The sequence below is a fragment of the Aspergillus affinis genome, assembly GCF_023601865.1.
Source record: "Aspergillus affinis strain CMG 70 chromosome Unknown NODE_17_length_398122_cov_92_786867, whole genome shotgun sequence".
Classification (NCBI taxonomy): Eukaryota; Fungi; Ascomycota; class Eurotiomycetes; order Eurotiales; family Aspergillaceae; genus Aspergillus; species Aspergillus affinis.
The window spans coordinates 331,659-353,301 of NW_026515798.1; the positions used below are offsets into that span (position 1 = coordinate 331,659).

The window sequence follows — 21,643 nt, forward strand, 5'->3', positions numbered from 1 at the left end:
CTAAAGTACTGCGCCAGGGCTACTGTTCCTGGGTCCGCAAGGCTACCGAATTAGGTCCTCGAGGCATGTAGAGGGCAGCTAAATGGGCAAAAAGCAGAGAGGCTCGCGGAAATCTTATACTTACGCTAATAACGGATGGCAGGCTCGTAAAGACTGCAGAACAGAAAGTAGAGGCATTTCGCAAAGCCTTCTTTTCTGAACTACCCTCGGCCGACCTCTGACATTCTTACGGCCCAGATATCCTCCCAGATCGATTTTCCGGACCTTACCGAGCACAAGGTGCTCCGTTGCATCAGGCGGGCGCCTCCCGATAAAGTACCAGAGCCGGATAGCATCTCTAATAAGGTCTGGCACTGGCTAAGTAAGGTCTCCTCCTTCCTCACTATACTAATGCAGATATTTAACGCGTGCCTACGTTTTGGGCATAACCCGGAATACTTCCAGCAATCGACTACTGTAGTACTGTACAAAATACTGCTCCGGGACTATTGTCTCGCTAAATCCTACCGATCTATAGCGCTCCTGAATGCCCTCGGTAAGATCCTAGAGGCTGTAACTACAGTACGGATTGCTTGAGCCCTGGAAAAGCGTAATCTCCTACCCAGGAGCCATCTAAGGGGCCGCAGGGGCATTTCAGTCGACCACCTGATCCAGTTACTCCTTGATCAGATCTTTGAGAGCTAGGGCAAGAGCCGGAAAGTCAGTGTATTGTTTCTAGACGTGGCTGGCGCCTTCGATAACGTCTCGCATATATTGTCCCTCTACAATCTACGTATTATAGCGATCGGCTTCTTCGCCAGCTGGCTCAAATCCTTCTTATCAAACCGTTCTATAAGGCTGCAGCTTCCCAGATATCTTAGCAACCTTATTTTAACCCCTACCGGGATCCCCTAGGGGTCCCCTATATTGCCGATCCTATTCCTCCTATTTAATACCCCCCTCATTCGCGCCCTATCGATCGACGGTATTGAGACCCTTCGGATTCAGCCACCCCTCTTAGAGGGAAGCAAGACGGTCTCCTACGGGTGGATTGACGATGTTACTACCCAGGCCATCTCAGATAGCTACGCGGTCAACCAGCGCCTTCTGGAAAGGGCCCTAGACAAGGCTGCGGTATGGTCAAGGCAGCATTCGTTCAAATTCGCTCCCGATAAGTTCGAACTCATTTATTTCAAGAACCTGTTTCGCCCTGACCCTGCGGTAGAACGACCCGTACCGCAGGGGAAGGACCCAGAGGTCGACAACTGGGATCCCCCAGTGGAACCCCCTGGTCACTACCAGCTGCCCATCAAGGACCACGCAACCGGCTTTATTATCAAGCCAGTGGAGCACGCCAAATACCTAAGAATCTGGCTCGATAGGACCCTTTCGTTTGACACTCACAGGACTAAGGCCCTTGCTAAGGCGAACGGGACTTTGGAAGCCCTCCGCAGCATCTCAGGCTCGATCTGGGGGACCTCCCTGCTGAGCATGCGCCGCATCTACCTGGAAGTGGTAGTCCCCCAGCTGCTCTATAGGGCGGCTGCCTGGTATAGCCCTACGAGCCGGACGGTCAACTACAAAAAGCTCCAGAAGACGGTCAATAAATTCCAGAGGATTCAAACCCGCGTAGCTGTTCTTATCAGTGGCGCGTTTTGTAATACAGTTTCAGTCGTACTGAGGGTTGAGCTTTATCTCCCCCCTATGCGAATACAGATGTAACAAACTATTCAGGAGGCGGCCGTTCGGGTCTAAACCGGGCCGACTATAACCTGCCCCCGGGGACTGCGCTGGAAAAGGTCGAAAAAGGCATTCAAGGCCTCCGGATACTTTCCGATGGAGGCGCTGAAGTGAAAGAAAATAGGCCCGCTATATGCGTACGGCGGCAGGCAAGAGGAGTGAAAGACTAGACGGGCTCATTTATTGGCCCCGTAGGAGTTACCCCTGAGATATATCATTGAGGGAGCAGAGGAAGCAGTTTAGACCCACGATAGAGTCTGCCGCGAGAACCGGCAGATTTGGTATACAGATAGAAACGGCTATCAGGAGATGATTGGAGCTGCCGCGGTCTTTATTCGAGCAGGAAGGACCGCCAGAAAATACCTAGGAACGGAACTAGACTCTATGGTCTACGTAGGGGAGTTAGAAGGGGCCCGAATAGCCCTGGATCGGGCGAAGCTTATCCCGATTACGGTCTTCTCAGATAGCCAGGGAGCTATTCAAGCTGTGCGCAACCCTGGCCGGCTATCGGGTCAGTACGCACTGCAGGCTATCTACGGGAGGATTAGCGCCCTGCGAAACGAGAGCCTGGAAGATACTGAACTGCGTTAGATCCCCGCTCACATCGGGATAGAAGGAAACGAAAAGGCAGATAAAGTAGCTAAGGAAGCTGCAATAAGAGGAGTTAAATTAAGTTTAATAAAACTGCGGGATCGACCGATTATACGGCTTGCAGCTACAGCTAAAAGAGATATCTGCTAACGCTTGCGTACGGAATAGACAAAGCAGTAAAAAGGGCAAAAAGTAGGTAGGCTAACGAAGCAGCTACTATCTAAACCAAACAAGAAGAATTTACGGCTTTACGAGCATCTCAGTAAGCTGCATACCTCGATTGTTATTCAGATGCGCACTATGAGGATAAGATTAAGGCACTTCCTCTACAAGATCAAACAGGTCGACTCCGACCGGTACGCCTGTGACCTATGGTCCTAGACCCCTAGGCACGTCTTTCTGGAGTGCTCACTGCACACGGCCGGCTGGAAGATAATAATAAATTACTTCAATCAGATAGAGAGACTGCGTGAGCGTATACAGGATTATAATGCAGTTATGTTATACCTGCAGGCGATCCGTTACGTTACCGAATTTATGTAACAAACAGGCCTCCTTCAACAATTCCGATTCGCTCGACTGGACGAGGAGGACGACGAGGGGGCTCCAGAACCTACCAACCTGCTAGAAGGACTCGAACTAGGCGAGAAAGACAATGGTTACATGGAACTTTAGGGGGCGGCCTGGGTTAGGCCGCTACCAGTGACGCATACCACTTACGAACCACCTATATAGAACGAGGCAGAAGGAGATACAGCGTCAGGAGACGTAATGGGCTGCGGTAGGCGAGTGGCAGCCGGTTTAGTTGCGGTGCTTTATAATTTATCTACTGCGTTTGTGGGTTTATATGGCGTAAGGGCTCGAGATTCTGCTTCATTCGGCGAAACGCCTGCATAGCCTGTCGTTTCAATAGATAGGCTCCATCAGGTTAATAGAATTTTGATTGATTGATTGATGACCCGATAACTGCAACAAGTGGCACTTAGTTACAAGTCAGTACGCCCGAAGATTGAAGCACGTGAGTAGAAAGCTAACGACTTCATAGGCTCAGACGAGAACTGTGCGTCTGTCGCTGCTAAATACGGCATCAGCCTAGAGCAGTTTTACGATTGGTATGGCATTTCCTTTAGGAACAAAAAGGACGCATCTAACACACGGACAGGAATCCCGCCGTTTCACACGACTGCGTGGATGGATTCTGGAAGGACGAAGCATATTGTGTCGGTGTAGGCAAGTAGATCATCAGGGGCAGTGAATGTTAAATGAGCAGGGACTTTTGAATGAGGTAGATTGAGGCCATGTCAGATGCCCGACGCAGTAATGGGTGCCTCAACATGGCACGTGACAAAGGAAAGGAAATTCATTGTAGAACCTCAATCTTCCATAGAACTCAGGTAAACAGGCAGTTGCAATATTCAAATCTTGAACCACTCCACATTCCAACCAGTTATTTCACTAGGACCAACAAGTGGGTCGCCAAGCCTGCATATCACTTTACTAGCGGTAAAATATGTAACATATGGCAGCTGTGCTGTCTTAAAAGGCCGCTGTTGCCGCCGGGACTCTGGGACCCTTCTTTACTGAGTCCATCGTCCTTTCCCAACATGTCGGATCTCACGGATTTACCTGCTGAACTCCTCGATGAAATTCTTTCCCTCGCCTTTGGCGTCGCTCCACGATACTACAACGGCTATAACGATGAAGGAGCCTTTGATATCAAAGCCTTAAGCCGTCTCCTTCTCGTCAATCAAAAACACTACCTGGCGTTCATCCCACTCGTCTACTCCCACTGGACCTACAATGGGACGCGACACAGCTACAGCGGACTGTGGAAGTTTCTTCGCACTGCAATCAGAAATTACGATCTCGCATCCATTGTGCAGACGTTGAACGTCGGTAACTGGGCCGTCTGCCCTTCATTCTACCTTGAGAGGAACCGCGAGCTCCAGGATCAAGATGAGCGGTTGCAATTTACACTTGATGACGAGGAGACCGTCAAAATTGCGCTTCGTCGTGCACAGATGCCAGGAGATCATTCATCTCAGATCATTCATCTCAGATCATTCATCTCAGATCATTCATCTCAGATCTTTGATGCAATCTTTGTCGACCGCAATGAATATCAGAGCCGCGACCGGCGGCCTTTAATGGCGCTTCTCCTGACCTGCCTCCCTTGTGTGTCGAGAATATATATGCATGTATCTGCATCAAACCCGTTCCTAGGAGCTGTTTTACAGACAGCAATAGGTCGGCAACGGGCCGGCTCAGGTGAACAGTCGACCTGGCTACCCAGCTTGAAGGAATTCCACGCTCTCGGTGAAGTCCCCGGGTATCTTGAGGCAAGCCCCGAGTGGTCGGATGACGATATCAACAACCCTTCCCTGAAATTGGACGATATATGGCCTATTTTCTATCTGCAAGGCCTACGCACAGTCCGCCTGTATGGCTTGGACCCGAATGGACTCAATCAGCTGTTCCAGGAGAAAATGCAAGGCAATGAATACGGATACGGTGCCATATCGAGCACCTTCACATCGCCACACAGCGACGATCCGTCTGCAGAGCAGGGGACGTGACTGCGCTGCTTACTCTACCAGATTCTTTGAGAAGCCTCTCTTTCTCCTGGGATGACGACAAGGCCAAGACCAAGGACAATATCAACGGCAAGAGACGCAATGTCTGGCAGATATCTAATAATGAAGTCTGGACCGCCATCCTGAAATATAAGGGGACTTTGGAATATCTGGACGTCTTCCATGACTTTTCACCAGAACCACGCAAGCGCCGACAAACGGATTACTTTGGTCCTCTCACCGAATTTACGCAATTGCGCTACCTTTCAATTCTGGCAGAGATGCTCATCGGTGGCTACGTTCAGGGCTCGGTAGCTCCATTTCGATTAAAGGAAGCACTGCCAGCCAGCATGGAAACCCTGGTTTTTGCAGCAAAAGATGCCGGAAAGACAATCCCTGACCTTCCGTTCCAGGTCGAGGAAGTCGTGTCGCAATTTCCTCGTCTGAAGATCCTTGAGTTTACAGATGCCTGGGTAGTAAGTAGATATTTTCCCCGAGGAACCACGCCGGCCAAATACCAGCCGCTCAAAGAAGCTTGCTTTCGTAATGACATCCAATTCGGTATTCAAGTCATCTGCAAGTCCACGTTCCAATTGCAACATTGCCCTTTTCCTCTGGGGGTCCGGTGCCTGAGTCGGTGGAAGGAAACATACAATATGCGAACTGACGCCCGTTTGAGAAATGGGAAAATGCGCAAACGAGCTGCACGCAAAGCAGCAGGACTTCGAGAAACTCCATCGCCTGAACCACCTAAGAGATACTATGGGTCAGTCGAGATACACGTCCTCCCATTTACGGACCACGGTGGAAATCCATCCTTCACGGTCTTTGAGAGCCAGGAGGACATTCTACTCCCCCCTCTGACAAATCTCAGCATCTACTTCACCCATCCCGAGGGCCCACTACCTGAGACTGAGGACTTTGAAGATGATCTCCGAGCTATGCACGCGCAGATTAGGACCGACGGTTTCGATGACGACAACTACCGACTCGAAGTCTACTTTCTACCAAACGCCAGTAATGAGGACTGCATCGCACACTATCAAGCCGAAAAAGCTATTCGCGAGAATTCCATGGACATGCTTCTTGAGGCTGAGATCAGACTTGATACGGACTTCCCACCACCAGCCACCCCGCGACCACCAGGCATGCTCGAGATCTACGATTCCGACCTCAGTGTAGTGTTGTTCGTCCATCCCGATCGTAGTTGGAGAAGCGGCGCGCAGCGCATGTGCTATATCAGTTGTAGTCTTGGCTTTGAGCTTGGACAGGGCTTTGACGAAAAGTGGTATGGATTTGGCCATCCTACGGATCAGTCTTTGGGCGAGTTTGTCTGCGATCTTACTCGCGAGTATTGGCATGACACTCATGGTATATATCAGAATGCTGCGGAGAGGGGGTGGATAACCTGGTGAGGCTCTCTTCTGTCTCTGTGCCTGTGCGACGTTCTATTCATTCACCCCGTCTGGAAATATTAAGCAATAATAATTCCCAACATATTGGCCTCATTGACTCATTTCCCCCGCTGTAACCGCGACAACCTCATGGGCCACGGCTAGTCGGCTATAGCGGTGTACACAGATGGGAGCGGGATCAACGGCAGAGTAGGAGCGGCAGCAGTGTGTCCGCAATACCAAGTGACACGAACAGCCTATATGGGCGAACAGTCGAAAGCCACAGTGTATGCCGCAGAAACTTGTTTTTCTGTAATGATCCTAATTTAGAACCTATGCTCGTCAAAGTTGCTTGTGAACTCCCTGAGGTAGAAGGTAACCGAGACAAAAAAAAAAGCACAAACAGAATGACAAACAGAAGGAGACATAGTCCAACTCGTTGTTCCAAGCCCTGCAGCACACCGATGATGCCTCAGTGAACCAATCTACTATTTTAAGTATCCATCTAGTCAGATGAAGATGCTTCAGCCTTCAGCACCTCATCCTCAGCGTAGAGCGTGAGTGCAAGCAGAATTGGGCCCAGCTTCTTCATGTCCCCGACATTGTCTGTATTTCAAGGGCCATATTGATGCATGGTTAAGAATGACGGGTGTTCGTTATTGGCGGGCTTTTTTCGGAGATAAGACACATAACCCTTGTCGTACTCTACAATGATGATGAAAACCTCATGCCGATTTTGGGAAACGTGAACTCGCCTTAAGTCCTATCAGATGGAAAAAGAAATATAGAAATGGAAGGATAAAACCAACAGCTTTTCCAAATGAGCATCAATATCATTTTTGATCCAGCTGGCCATCTGTGAACCTTCTTGCATTCGAGTCCGGCTTTGATTAGTGAGCGCTCTGATAATAAGTTTAACTTCAACCAGAGCATAAGGATTTCCCTTGCCGTCATCAAGATACCCATCAGTCCTGTATTCGAATTTGGCTTCCTCAAATTGGGGAACAAAGGCTTTTCTGTGCAGTGTCGAGTCACAACGCTCGATCGTGGGGAAATGAATCGTAAGAGCGTTCAGAAACACGACAAAAGTAGTGTTGACAATTTGCTCATCCTTGGTAGGGGGAAACATTAACCTCTGGAGTTCTTCAGGAACCTGGACAAGTGGTGTCGGGGGTGGCAGCAGCGGGTCTGCCACAACAGAATCATCATCAGACGAATCTTCATTATCTGGCATTTGGAACGCCGGGGTGGGATTTTTGGATGGCGTCTTGTCAACTTGGAGTTTTCTGAATTCTTCCTCCAGGTCTCTCCTTGTGGCTGTGGGTTCGTTTGGCAACTGGAGTATCAAAGCTGTCCGGTCGCATACGCTTCCCATTGTTAGCCGCTTTGACTTGATAATGCCGCGCAATTGCAAAGCTACCCTCTAGATTCTCTCCCTTTTCGATGCTATTGCAATAACTCGCCCAGGATTGAGATCTAGCGAGAAGTGCTGTGGCCTGGGTATGACATAGCTCCAGAACTGATGGCAAGCGAGACAGTCGATTTCCGAGATGTAATTTCCAGAGAACGCGCAGAAGCAAAAATTGCCTGAAGTCCAATTTGGAGGCCGACGCAAGCTCAGCCGTATGCACTGTCTTGCCAACAAGATCGTGCGCCTTGACTGCATCCTGCCACGTACTGTAATCGACTGGCAATTGGGAAGGTACATCGGCTATCTTGGAAAATATGAATTCTACTCGTTTCTAAGTCAATGAGTAATAATGAAGATCAGGGTGTATATTTCCGCAAGCGTGAAAGTTAAGATAGAAAGAAGAGTCCAACGCCGGATGGATAGCTGAGGCCTTTTTGTGGAAGAATTCACTGGCGGGAGATTTGGGTACATGGAGAATATAAAGGCAGAAACCGGTCTACCTAGCTAAAGGCACAGGAGGGAATGGGACTCGGCGTATTAGAAGAGGCCTTAACTGTCACTCAGAGATTCGCTCATGGCGGCGAAGTCGTATGGTCTCTGGTCAGGTACGATAATATACCCTTTTGCCTGCTTTCCTCATCACCCTGACGCCGTCATAGAATGCCCCATGTGTATAAGGAAAGGGATCTCTATCGGTTCAAGTACCTAGAGTTTGGAATCAACGGTATTGAACAGGTTACAGAAGGGCCCTATGCACATCTCTAGATTTCTATATATAACAATCCAAACGCCAATGATGACCACTTTCTTCAAGGTGAACTGCTTCCCATTTTACGTCTGATGTTAGCCCACCTGAGAAGGGCCCGGTTCATCGACCATATGGTTGTGCCGGTAAGTAGACCTCCGTTCCTCTCCCCTTATATTCAAAAATAAAACCTCACGTCTGATCTGCGGCCTAGATTATGGCGTTTTCCTTTATGGGGCCTCAGCATGCTCGCATCATCGAAGCCTACATGGAAGGCCATACGGTCGTAGTGCGACCGACCAAACTGTACGATCTGCGCAATAAAGATGCGGTGGCCTTCAAAAAGTTTACCCGGTGGTATTTTGGAAAACCGCGCGCCCCAACCGAGTCTTCCCAGTAGGTTGGCCGTTACATTTCTATGCACGTCTTATCTTTTTCTGTTTGGTCTACGGCGCGCTGGAGGTGTCGGGAATTGGAACAGGCAGGGTCGGCGTCCTGTTTACGATTGTGATATGATTGACTGGAAGGATACCTGGGGCGGAGTTTTAGTTTCCGTTAAATACTGTGGTGCAAATAATTGCCTCAATGAACAATGCATTTTTTAGGATACTCGAAAACTGCGCTCCATAGCGTATTCACATCGGAACTACTACTGACCAAAGAGGGACGCTTAGGCACGGGAAAATGCCTGCAAATCCGTACTGCCACATTTGAATCATAGAAGGATCTGTCAAGGTGTTGTTTGACCCCAGCCCCTTTGAGAAATATGTGGGTGTTGATGGAACGGCAGTCTGGGCGGCAGTTACGTCTGGCTTCTCATCAATCGGAGTCTGTCTACTCGCATGTCTACTGGCACGAACCTGGGATTGGAGTGCAAAAGTATGCATTAAGCAATACATGTTAATACTCCCCTAGCAATCAGAAGATGTTCTAAACATAGACATCAGAGTGTACATTGAGATAACCCAGATAACTCAAACATCTTAGAGTGGGCGGGTTTCTGTTATGAAATGCACAGGGGAAGGAGGGCAGAATGACACTGTATCGGCTATACGCACGTAGCATACTAAGGAGCGAATGCCTTTTGAATGATAGGGCTCTTAATTCTCTTGCATAACGATTCAATCTCTTCTTCTATATATCTAATGGATAAAGGGGTAAGTTCCTCAGGGGTTCGAGTGTGCGGGCCAAGCGGGAATTGTTACGGACACTACAGGTTTTAACTACTAGCGGCACTACAGATTAAGTAATAGGGTCGTGTTAGACCGACACCCCCTACGTTATCCCGACACCCCCACGTGATGTACTAGTCCTATTCAGGCTTAGACCCAGCACAAATTTCCTTTTTTAGCTGTATTATAGGGCTCTTATCATAGGGCAAGCTGTATATTCGCCACTAAGTGCGAATGCTGAATATTGACTATATTGTATGTTGCTATCGCTGTCACCGTCATTATTACTGCAATGGCTTCATTAAATGGCTATTTTCAAGGCTACGAGAGCGACGATCCTCCCAACGAGCAGTGGAATGAGCAATTCGAAGAAGAGAAATTGAATGAGCAACTTCATGATCGTATTCCTCTTCCCCCTGGACTACAAACTCAACAATTCGATTCATATGATGAAGTCATTGAAGTCCTCAACGCTCATGGACATAATTATAGCTATGCAGTCAATAAAAAGCGTGTTAAAAAGGTCAAATCTGGCTCCCATATAAAGAATGTATAGATTAAATGTGATCGAGGAAATCGATATGACTGTCGCCTTAAAGAAGGCCAACGAAAACGCAAAACTAGCACAATCAAGACGAACTGCCCATTTGAGATCATTACAAGGCTTCAAGACAATGACCTTTGGCGTATTGAAATTAAAGAACATCGTCATAATCATAATCTATTGCCTGCTACGACTCATGTCGCTATTCGCCGCCAGGAAATAGCTGAAAATTCTGTACAGATCAAAGCTTAACTTCAAATTGGCCTTCTAACACGTCATATTATTGCTTCTTTACAGCAAATTGGTGCTACTAGCATTATCGATAGAGATATCCATAATCTCCATCACCAGGTACGACAGGAATTTCTAGATGGTAAGACGCCAATTTAGTGCTTACTACTTGCTCTTCCAGCAAGCGGGGATTGGATTGTCAATTACCAGAAAGATAAAGATGATATTGTTAAAGCTGTATTCATTACTCATAAAAGTTGTATTGAACTGCTACGTATGAATTATGGAGTCCTTTTCATGGATTCAACCTACAAGACGAATCGATATCAGATGCCTTTACTGGATATCGTTGGAATGACAGCAACAGGGAATACTTTCTACGCAGCGTTTGGCTTTATGCACAACGAGACTGAGGATACCTATAGATTTATTCTTAAATGCCTATCTGACACATTATTTCATTATGAATGTGGCTATCCTCGAGTCATCGTTACCGACAAAGAAAAAGGCCTGTATAACGCGATTAAGAAGGAATTCAACTTTACAGATCATATTCTCTGTATTTGGCATATCCAGAAAGTCATTATAACTAAATGTCGCCCAATTCTTCGAAAGGAAGTCATCCGAATTGAATATAAAGGTGACAGTTGCCGTGCCCAAGATGATAAAGAGTTTAGCAACAAGGTAGAAAACGAATGGAAGTCCTTTTTTGGCTTCTTTATGCAGATTGTTAACTCTACTTCAGAGGAAGAGATCATTGTCACAACTGCTAATCTCAAAGCAGAATATAGTGGTGACGTTTGGCAGCCAATCTATACTTATTTAGATGAGAACTGGCTTGAAGAGGATACGGCAAAACGATTCATTAAATTCTACACAAATGAATTCCGTCATTTTGGACAAGAAGCAACTTCACGGAATGAAAACGCTCACTGGGTACTAAAGAAGGACCTTTTAGTATTTATAAAGGACCTTTTAGGTACTGCACAGTCTATCGCTCTTACTATTACTGATCGCCATCGCAAAGTGTAAAATTCTATTAAAGATAACCGTCAGAAACGCTCTCATCATCAACGGATGCCTATCTTCTCGCAGGTATTGAATAAGATCTCTTCAAAAGCACTGAATAAAGTACACACGATAATGATTCGCTATCTTCCAGTGGGGGGGCCGGGTAAGCAACCAATTAAAGAATGCACAGATATAACGTTAAAGACAATGGATCTACCGTGCATCTACATCATCAAGCGTTACTACGATAGGAAAAAGCCTATAAGGATTGCTAAGTTTGACTGCCAGTGGCATCTTTATACGGATGAATACTTCCCACCTATTGACCCGAGATCGCTAGTTCTTGAGTCACGAGTTGTACAGCGTTATCGTAGGCGTCCTACCGGATCAGGAAACCGAGCAACAGAAGCAGAAGCAGAGATAGAAACAATACAGAATACAGCTACTTAAGACTCCTCTTTACAGCGAGAACTATCTGCGTTTGAATACGAATTATTTCAAGAACAACCAGTCAGACGCCGAAAGCGGAATAATCAAGGAAGACGCAGAAGATGGGGCCTTAAAGATAGAGGAAACTCTACTGAAACGATTGAAGTTAATAAAGACGATAGAAACAGCGATACCGAGAATGAGGCACCAACCAACGAAGAGAACGGGGAAACCAGCGAGAAAGAAGAAGTTGAACTACTATAACGCAGTCAGCGAGCTAGCCGTAGCAAAGCAGCACAGTGGTTAGGGGACGAGAACTGACAGAATTCGAATTCTGAATAGAGGCCTGTATTTGGTTAATAAATGCAGCGTTTTTTGTACGATTAAAAGAATGATAAATGTCCTGTTCAAACAATTATACTATGTGCCAAATTTCCATATCACATGGCCACGCTAAACCGAATAGGAAATGGGGGTGTCGGGATAACGTAGGGGGTGTCGGGGTAACCAGGGGGGGTGTCGGTCTAACACGACCCAAGTAATATCCGTATCACATAATCAATTTCGCCGAACTTCCTTACTATACATTACCACAGTAACTGCATTACTTACTACTGTAGATTAGCAATTACATTCTATCTACTACTACTATAAGAGCTTCTCTTCCTGCTTGTTATCTACTTCTCCATCCGGTTCTTCATCCGGTTCTTCATCTGATTCTTTTCTAGGCCTTGGTAATGAGCAATCAGAGTATCTGCCAATACTTAATCCTCTAATACTAGTACTACAACCAAGAAAATTAAACCAAGATAACGCATCATATCAAAGCAACAAACGGAGGTCGGGAACAACGTTAATCCGTCCGAGGCTCATATTTTGCAGAGGCCACGATCCTCTTCAACACTTAAGCACTCCAGTATCTCTGTACTCTAGGCTACGTTTTAGATAGAGTATTACTTCATTCATTTGCATTCTCCTTATGGCTTAGGCCTCGTACAGCTCGGACCGATCGAACTCCACCATTCCTCTGAGCTTAAACACTTCAATGGTAATGTGGGGTCACGTGGTTGAGAGAGTGAGTATCGGAATTCGGCAAGGTTAAGTAAAGAACGATAAGTTCAAAAGTCACAACAAAAACGCGAGGAAGGCCCTCCGCCTATTTATTAACATCTTCTGAATCAGCTGAAAAAATCCCTGTTGACCTCAATTAACCTTTCTGGTTCTAATCATTGGCGACCACTGGCGACCGCTGGCCACCATTGACGATCGCCGGCGACGTTGGCGACTATCGGCGACCGTATATAAACAGAACACCCCTATCATTGGCACCCGATCTAAAGATTGTTTCAGAAAAATATTTGAGTTAAGGGCTCTTCGACAATTAGCTGTACGGACTATAGGTGGCTTAAGTCCGGCTGAGCGGACGGGAAGCCCTGTTCTCCACACCCTGTGGTCGTATGTATTTGGTATGACTAGATAGTGGGTTATATAGTGCAAGAATAGAGGGAATATGCTCAAAAGTAGGGCGATTCCAATCAACTCTCGAAACCTTCCGATTGTATCTATCCTTTTCTTTATTCTTTGTTGTTTCTTTGTTAGTTTGAGAACGAGTTATCCAGTCCGTTGCCTTATCCGCCAGGCACACAGAATGCTATTGTAGATTTTCAGCAACAAAGAACTTGATTAGACCTTCCGAAAGCGTACATCCAAACAAGCTCGACCTGGCTTTATATCGTATCTTCGAACGACGTCTGCCTGTTTCTGTCAAATCTCTTCCAATTCGTTTGAGAAAGACTTTATGTAGAAAGGTTTAATATTATCCGAATAGCTAGTACGGGGTGTTTTGAACAATATACTGGAACTACCCCTTATGGCGTGGCATTGAACTACAGTTGAACTATATACAAGCAGACAGGGCGGATGTATGATCAATGCAATGCTATGATCTCAGATATTCTGATTCCGCTGCTTATATCGTGGTGTTAATTACTGACATCAGACCACGAAAGTTTCTGTAGCTCCATGACTGGGCGATGATTGGGTCTATTTTTCCACGATTGGTCAGCTACAGAATCCTGGGACGTTCTCCGTGGTAGGCGTGGGTATTCACGGCCCCAGCAGTCCCACTCTTCTGTCCGAGGCCGGAGCATGCTTCTCTGGTGTTTTGATAAATAATACTTACGAGGTCCTAAGCAGACAAATTGACATATGCACACTATCTTGTCTGGCTAAAATGAATATGCGCAATCAGGAAGAGGTTGTACAACCCGATTTTAGCACACGCGACAATAAAACCAGCGATGAAGAGGATTACGACCCCAAGTCACAGGCACTGGCCGACGAGGATCCATTTGGAAATGAAAATGGAGCGGAAGTCAAGTATCATATTATGAAGTGGTGGTAGGTGTCAAAATTCTCTATGACGCATTTGGTGATGTTCTGTTAACCGTAACAGGCAATGTGGAATGTGTAAGTTATCTCAGACAGCACAACACCTTCGAAGCTAAACATGACCGAAAACAGTAATGATTGCTGAAAACATCTCTCTGGGAATCCTATCACTCCCATCTGCTGTTGCAACACTTGGAATTGTCCCGTGAGCCTCAAATAACCGGCCCAATCAGTCTAGCCGATCATTCCACTCACACTCTACCTAGGGCACTACTTCTCATCCTAGGTTTATCAGGAATAACCTGGTATACCGGGTTCATTTTGAACCAATTTAAACTTCGATACCCGCACGTCCATAGCATGGGCGATGCGGGTGAGCTGCTTATGGGTCGATTCGGGCGCGAGTTTCTAGGGCTCGGGCAGCTATTATTCTTGACCTTTATCATGGCCAGCCATCTGTTAACATTCACAGTTGTGATGAATGAACTGACTGATCATGGCGCTTGTACAATTGCTTTCGGAATTGTTGGACTGGTCATTAGCTTTATCGGGGCTCTCCCTCGAACTATGGATAAGGTCTACTTGATCTCTATCGCATGTAAGTAACTCTACCCCTGCTATGACTAGCTTTCTTACTGATCGCCTCCATAGCGTTTGCTAGTATTTTGACGGCGATTATGGTCGCTATGATTGCAATCGGTGTCCAAGCTCCAGCATATGTGCCTGTCGACATCACTACCGATACTACTTTCGTCAAGGGATTCTTGTCGACTACTAACATCGTCTTTGCATTCGGTATGGCCCCTTGTGCTCTTTTCCTGTCAGTAGCCCAGTACTAATTCTGTAGCTGCTCATGTGGCATTTTTCGGCTTCATGTCCGAAATGGAAGACGCTCGCGAGTTCCCCAAATCTCTCGCTATGATGCAGATCTCCCAAACCTGCCTATACGTGATCACTTCTATGGTGATTTATTGCTACGCAGGGCCTGATGTTCTATCTCCTGCCTTGAGTTCCGCTGGTCCCGTTATGAAAAAGGTGGGATATGGACTCGCCATTCCAACAGTGCGTGAAATAAAATCCACAATATGCCCTGCCAAAGCTAATCTGGTAAATAAGGTGGTTTTCTCCGGAGTTGTCCTTGGTCACGTTGCTTGCAAATACACCTACGTGCGCATTTTCCGGGGCACATCTCATATGCATGAGAAAAGCCTTGTATCAATTGGTGCATGGGTTTTGATTGCGTTCATTACATGGACGGTCGCGTGGGTAATCATGGAATCGATTCCCGTTTTCAACGATCTCCTAAGTCTCATTGTGAGTATATGCGTGATAAACGCCTCCGGTATCTGGAGCTAATTCGAGTCATAGAGTGCCCTTTTCGGGAGTTGGTTTAGCTGTAAGGATCTCTCATCTGCCTTGATCAATAGAAAAACCTACTGACGAACTGCGCAGATGGACTGCCCGCAATCTTTTGGCTGGCAATGAACCGGGGACTATGGTTCTCTTCGTATAGAAAAGCATGCCTGACTGTTTTGAATGTGGCCATTCTGGCTATCGCATGCGCCATTGTGAGTGATGCTTTCCTCTTTTGTACTTCTCATACATACTACAATTCTTGGCGTCATTTACTAATATCTTTCTCTACAGTGTGGATTGGGACTCTACGTATCTGGGAAATCGATTCACGACGACTCGAAAGGTGGCAGTTGGTCTTGTGCAAATAATGCCTAACTCTGAAGCATAAAATGAGCTTAATTTAATGCAAAGTATATAGTAATGAGTATAATGGGTCCGGTGGTGGCGATCAAAATTTTTAGACACCTGTAAAATTCTGAATTAGAAGCGTCCCTTCCACAGACTTCGGGACCGGTATCGGAGGGTGACGTTACGAGTAAGTCACTCCTTATATGGATCACTAGGAAACCTCCCGTTCTATAGTGGAGTTAGTGTCTGATTCTAACCAGTCAAGTTAATTCCATTATACAATGACACACCTGTGTGGGAAGGCGTAGGGGTCTTCTCGAATACTGAAGTGGGTCTCGGTTATCCGCGGCGGTACCTATGCTCTTGGCACCAGCTGTGTCTAAATCCATAGCTCTTGAGCGAACGAGAGAATTATGTCAAGGGAGCTTACAAGTAATTCAGTTTGCTGAACAGCAAGAGTGCAAATCGGTCTTTGGAGACACCCTGCGAGTGCCATATCTTTTCTTTGAGGTATCTTAGGAAGCAGAACAGCCTCCAATTGTGCCGGTTGGTTTTTTGGGCATAATCAGTAGGGAGAGTGTCAAGCATAAAACTATACTCTGCTCGCTCATTTCGGTGGCAATCACTCAGTCAATATAGTAACTAATCTCCGCACGCGCGGATACTGTAAAAGAAATTTCCTGGGCGGGGATGACCCGATTTGTTCGATGCTAAGTGCGCCGTCCACCCTATCAAGAGGGATAAACATGTTCTAGGGTGAAACCTTTATTGCCCCTACAGCTCTGTTGCCTTAATATTCAACGGACCACCGGTCCATGGAGTAGAGCTGTGGAAGACTCGGACCACAAGTGAACACCACAAGGTACCCACTTTTGGAGGTTACCCGTCAGTCTTAGGATCGAATCGTAAATGTATCATGATCGCAGACCCGATGGTGAGTGTACTGGTGGCTATGTGATCCCGTTGAATATGCTCTGGCTCACATAAAGTGGCTGTCAGGAGTCCTTAAACCCCTCGATCAAGCCATTGTTGGCGCGGTTCCCCCCTTGCATGCCGTAATTAAGGCCCTTGTCTGCGGCTTTGCGGAGTAACGCTTGATCAATACTGCGGAAACACACTGCCCTCGATGTGTCCACAAATGCTTTTCTTTGAAGTTCATCTCCCATAGTTCTTTGTCCTTCCAAGATTCGGGTCCGTATTGTACGGGGGACTTCGTATATATCATGCTCATGTGTTTTTTCTCAACCCAATCGCAGTCGAGTCATCGACCGCTAGGGAACTTGGTATACGTTTGTCAGATGTGGCTATCGTCCACTTCGTGGTCGCATGATAGTTGGAGAAAATGTTCAGGAATGACAGATAGCATATAAACATCATAGGACATGCCGGGCCTCAGAAATATTGAGGCTCGATATGCGTCTGAGTCTATGGGTTGACGAGTTCGTAAGAACGTTTGGCGTGCGGCTCTCTGACCGAAACTGAGACAGCCCTCTCTTATTTGCATAAAAGATCAAATAGACGAGCCGATGGACATGTTTGCTCTTTGTAATTCACTCTATTTGCAACCTAGCCTGAATTGGTTATAAAACTCGGTTTAGTTGTGGACTTTTCATTGTCCGTATCTAGTCGATTTTGTAAAAGCTCAAGCTATCAGAGCGGCATAGCTACGAAGCGATTATCGACCATGCTTAAAGTTCCCAGTTGCGGTCGATCTTCCATCGCGAGAAAAGTCATCAGGGTTCCTCACTTAAATCACTCCTATTATCATATGAACGAGCGGTCATGTCTTCATGAAGAAGTCAACTTAATGTTTAGTCTTTGCATTTCCTGACCTTTACTGATTAAAGAGAGTTCTTTCCGATACTAAAGCCCTAGTTAGGCACAATTGACAGTCTAATTATCTAGCAATCAGGAATCGGTAGCTTATTTTAATTGTGCAAATCAGAAGATGAACGATTGGAAAAGTAGTAAGAATAGGAGGTATGGCATGTCCAAATTCTGAAATTGTTGTATGAATTTAGCGAGCGGTCGGAGGAATTGGCCATGTATACTGTGTGAAGTATCTCTTCTCGAGAAGAATAATGCTTCAGCAAGCATGATTATGTAGGACCGGGAGTCCATACCTTTGATAATTGAATCTTAGACTAAGAGTTATTCGATAAGTTCGGTCTGGCATTCAGACCTTTGAGTTTCATTGAAAAGAATTGGTGCTACTTCAGGACAGCGTGCTGTTAACCTCAGAAACCTCATCATGTGTCTTGGTTGCATTCGCATATTTTTCAGAGCTGTGGTTCAACACATAGCTGAAAAAATCCATCCAATATATCGGCAAGGATTTTCTGCATCTTGATACCTGCGATAGGCCCAATGGCCGGCTCAAGAAGAGACCGGTGATGACCTGGGAGATGCAGGGCTTCGACCAGTAGTGGGTAGTCGATAAATGATTGATGCGTAGCTCCAGCAATGGTTAACTCAACCTTTAAGTCACGGAGAACCTCCCAGAATTGAGTCCAAGTTGGACCTTTGCATTCACCGCTGGTTTTTCCAAAAAGTAGAAACGGTTTTGACAGTCCAGTTCTGAGCACAGGATCGGAGAGTCGACCATCAAGATTTGCTCCTGCATGAATGCGATCATCGCGTAACATCATCTGGGCTGCAGCAGCTCCTCCAAGCGAATGTCCCCAGACCACAATTCCACTAAAATCAATTGTTCCTGGCAACCCGTCTATCAGGCGAGATCGTGATGGAGCATCTTGGAATTGTGATACCACAAAAGAAAGGTCCTCAGACCTAACCTATTGATTGAGTCAATATTAATACCCGAATGCGCTAATTTCGGAGAGCTAGCCTACCTGACTGGCCATTTCACGCGCCGGAATATCCACGGGGGAGTCTCTCCCATGAATCACTCTGCCGTCTGGAAACTCAACAATATTGGCATCATACGGGTGATCGACAGTCACAACCACATAGCCGCGGCTGGCGAGAGCGCGTGATAACGCTGTATAGCAAAGCCGAGAGACTCCAGACCCAGGTGAGAAGACGGCAAGTGGATATCTTAGCTCTTTTGTATATTCTTCCAAATATGTATCCGGAGAGCGTGCCGCATCAGTAGCTTGATGTTTAATCTTCGGGGGTCGTATTTCCGTTAGGCAAAGACAACTTATTTACGTTAATTATGATCGCTTTTGGGTTGATAGCATTTACCAAATGTTAGCGCAGATTGGAAGATCCTTGAGAGCATCTGAAAACATGTTTTTATGCGTTGTGTTGAGCTGTGGAGTAACAAATTATAGATAAAAGCCTCGCCATGAAAGCTTCCCCCCAAGATTAGGTCTTATTAAACCGAGGAGTTTATCAAACAGTAAGAAATAAAAATAAAAAAGAAGCAAACGAAAAACGAAAACGAATATATCGAAAACAAAATCGAAGACGCGTTTCCAATTCGCTTCTCGCCATCAAAGACACCTCCAACCCACCGTGTCGTTATGAACTTTAAAGCATAGTTCCCTTATTCTGCTTCTGGTCCACACTCAAGTTCTTCCAGACCATAATGCACGGGAAGCCGAGGACCAGCACTGCCGTCGTAGCAATACAGCTGTACTTCTGACTATCACCCCAAGCATCGTTGATAGCGGTTCGTATCTGCTCTCCCATTGGATATTTCATTTGTGCAAGATAGCCCCCAACGTAGATATCTGCCCAGTCAGCTTGAGCCGAAACCGGAAGACCCTCGATCAGCTTGCTCGGGAAGACATTGGTATAAATGGCCGAAGAAATTGCGTTACCAGCCGCAGCACCCAAACTCGCAAAGAGTCCCAGAATAGACAGCATCATGGGAACACCGTCGTGGTCGGCAGCAGCCATGACAGCCATATCCTGGCCAATAACTATCGTACCCCCTGCAAAAGCGATAAAGATCTGACACATAACGACATAGCCGATGTTGTCGTGCTCGCCACGGAAATGAATCATTAGGCCCGAACCAAGAATCATGAGGGGGAGGCCGAAGTAGAGACATGCATTTTTGAAGTGCTTGGCTTGGCGGATGTAGATTCCGAATAGAGGTGCCCAGAAGCAGGATCCGATGTTATAGATTTGGTTCATATATCCACCGTGTGAGACGCTGAGGTCGTATACCACCATGCAGAAGTTGAGGAAGTAGAGATCCCAAATAGCATAGCCCATATTCGAGATTGCCGAAAGAATGCAAGCTCCAAGGACTGTACGCTGTTTAAGGAGGTCATAACGGATGAATTGCTTGCGTGCGAAGAACTTTTCCCATGCAATGAACATGAAGAATAGACAGAAGCCAACAACAAGCATTGCGATAAAGGTGGCCGATTTATATTGGGCTCGGCCGTAGGTGGTCAAACTGAAGGGTAGAAGAAGGAGGATGAATGCTGCCATTAATATGAGTCCACCGATGACTATCATTTCATTCAGGTTTAGTACCACGAGAGTTGGTTCGAAAAGGGCCACCTTCACTCACCGTCGAACTCATGAATGTAATGCAAAGCTGATTGGATCCAAGTGCGGCCACTATTTTGAGGCACGTAAATACCCATTTTCTTCGCTTTGATTTCATAGAATTTGAAAGCGACACCGAGAGGTAAGAGAACGCAGGGGAAAATGATTGCGAATGCACCATACGCCCAGCGCCATGTTGACATGGACAAGAAAGACTGCGCGGCCAAGGGGCCCGTGAACGCAGTGCATATGAAAGGTGTATTCGAGAATCCAAAGGCAAAGGCACGATTGCGAAGACCAGACGTATCAGCAAGGAAGACATCCAGGATCAAGTAGATCGCATTGTAGCCCACCCAATACAACACATACCCGGCCGCGAAGCCACTTGGTCCAGTGCAGGATGCCAGCACAATGATACCCAAGATAAACATACCCTCCGCTCGACCCCAGACGTTCAAGATTTTGGCAATAGGAAGTTTCATCACACCCCCGACCACGGTAGCCAGGATTGCCGCAGTTGAAATTTCAGGCGCGGTCTGGAATTTCGCATATGCGTTGACGAGTACGTGGAGTCCTATCTGGGAGTGAAATGCTAACATGAAGAAACATACCCAAATCCTATGTTACCCACAACATGATTAGCGATGCGCACTAGAGCCAAAGGCAAAAAGAATAAGGGATGTAGACATACCAGGCGTACATTGCCCACAGGGCATTTCTATTCCAGACGAGCGCTGCAGCCTCAGCTTTGTTGACTCCAATCGCCCCATCCTCAGGAGTGTCGAGAGTTCCTTCCTGGACCCCTTTGTCATTTGTGCCAGGATAACCGTATTTCTCGGGGTCGGTGGTAGCAGTTGTGTTCACATGGTCCGGTGATGGATCCAAGGAATTTCGCCGATGATCAAGTGAAGCACGATTAGCCATGGGGGGCTCGGTGTTAAACTTGACAAGCTACCGCAAAATGCGAAAGAGGCGATCTTTGCTCAATCTTGCGATCGAGTCCTCTGGGGGAGGGTCCTAAGACACGCGTTAAGTAAGCGAAAGACCTAAACATCGCGGACACATGGCTGGAACGCCTTGTTAGATAGTTTTCACCGGACGAACTCGGCGCTGTGGCAATATTGGGCTTAAAAGACACTAAAATCCTTCATTTTTCCTATACTGGCGTAGTTGCCCTGTTGGAGTAGAGAGTCGTACGACCTGGCGTGAAGTTTGCAAAGATACACGTTGTATGTATCAGGATGTTACAGAGTGGGCA

The 21,643-nt window shown here is 46.6% G+C and overlaps 6 protein-coding genes across 6 annotated transcripts; 3 read left to right on the forward strand and 3 right to left on the reverse strand.

Annotated features, from left to right (window-relative positions):
* Window positions 1-390: 390 nt before the first annotated feature.
* On the forward strand, window positions 391-6,298 carry KD926_003392 (uncharacterized protein; the record flags this gene model as incomplete). The annotated part of the gene is made up of 7 exons (XM_053097526.1): window positions 391-561; window positions 895-1,644; window positions 2,026-2,230; window positions 3,356-3,422; window positions 3,473-3,544; window positions 3,854-4,864; window positions 4,918-6,298. The coding sequence occupies 7 exons, from the start codon at window positions 391-393 to the stop codon at window positions 6,296-6,298; spliced, it is 3,657 nt and encodes a 1,218-aa protein (XP_052958603.1).
* Window positions 6,299-7,043: 745 nt separating this feature from the next.
* KD926_003393 (uncharacterized protein) lies at window positions 7,044-7,652 on the reverse strand (the record flags this gene model as incomplete). Its single annotated transcript, XM_053097527.1, has 1 exon — window positions 7,044-7,652. The coding sequence occupies one exon, from the start codon at window positions 7,650-7,652 to the stop codon at window positions 7,044-7,046; it is 609 nt and encodes a 202-aa protein (XP_052958604.1).
* An 876-nt stretch (window positions 7,653-8,528) lies between these two features.
* Window positions 8,529-8,833, forward strand: KD926_003394 (uncharacterized protein; the record flags this gene model as incomplete). The annotated part of the gene is made up of 2 exons (XM_053097528.1): window positions 8,529-8,579; window positions 8,648-8,833. 2 exons carry the CDS (start codon window positions 8,529-8,531, stop codon window positions 8,831-8,833), a joined length of 237 nt encoding a protein of 78 aa, XP_052958605.1.
* Window positions 8,834-14,053: 5,220 nt separating this feature from the next.
* KD926_003395 (putative amino acid transporter) lies at window positions 14,054-15,942 on the forward strand (the record flags this gene model as incomplete). The annotated part of the gene is made up of 10 exons (XM_053097529.1): window positions 14,054-14,220; window positions 14,276-14,289; window positions 14,344-14,416; window positions 14,478-14,809; window positions 14,863-15,006; window positions 15,059-15,273; window positions 15,328-15,525; window positions 15,580-15,607; window positions 15,664-15,779; window positions 15,859-15,942. The coding sequence occupies 10 exons, from the start codon at window positions 14,054-14,056 to the stop codon at window positions 15,940-15,942; spliced, it is 1,371 nt and encodes a 456-aa protein (XP_052958606.1).
* A 2,252-nt stretch (window positions 15,943-18,194) lies between these two features.
* KD926_003396 (uncharacterized protein) lies at window positions 18,195-19,169 on the reverse strand (the record flags this gene model as incomplete). Its single annotated transcript, XM_053097531.1, has 3 exons — window positions 18,195-18,710; window positions 18,768-18,894; window positions 19,123-19,169. 3 exons carry the CDS (start codon window positions 19,167-19,169, stop codon window positions 18,195-18,197), a joined length of 690 nt encoding a protein of 229 aa, XP_052958607.1.
* A 241-nt stretch (window positions 19,170-19,410) lies between these two features.
* On the reverse strand, window positions 19,411-21,309 carry KD926_003397 (putative siderochrome-iron transporter; the record flags this gene model as incomplete). Its single annotated transcript, XM_053097532.1, has 3 exons — window positions 19,411-20,345; window positions 20,408-21,003; window positions 21,077-21,309. 3 exons carry the CDS (start codon window positions 21,307-21,309, stop codon window positions 19,411-19,413), a joined length of 1,764 nt encoding a protein of 587 aa, XP_052958608.1.
* Between the last annotated feature and the right edge of the window lie 334 nt (window positions 21,310-21,643).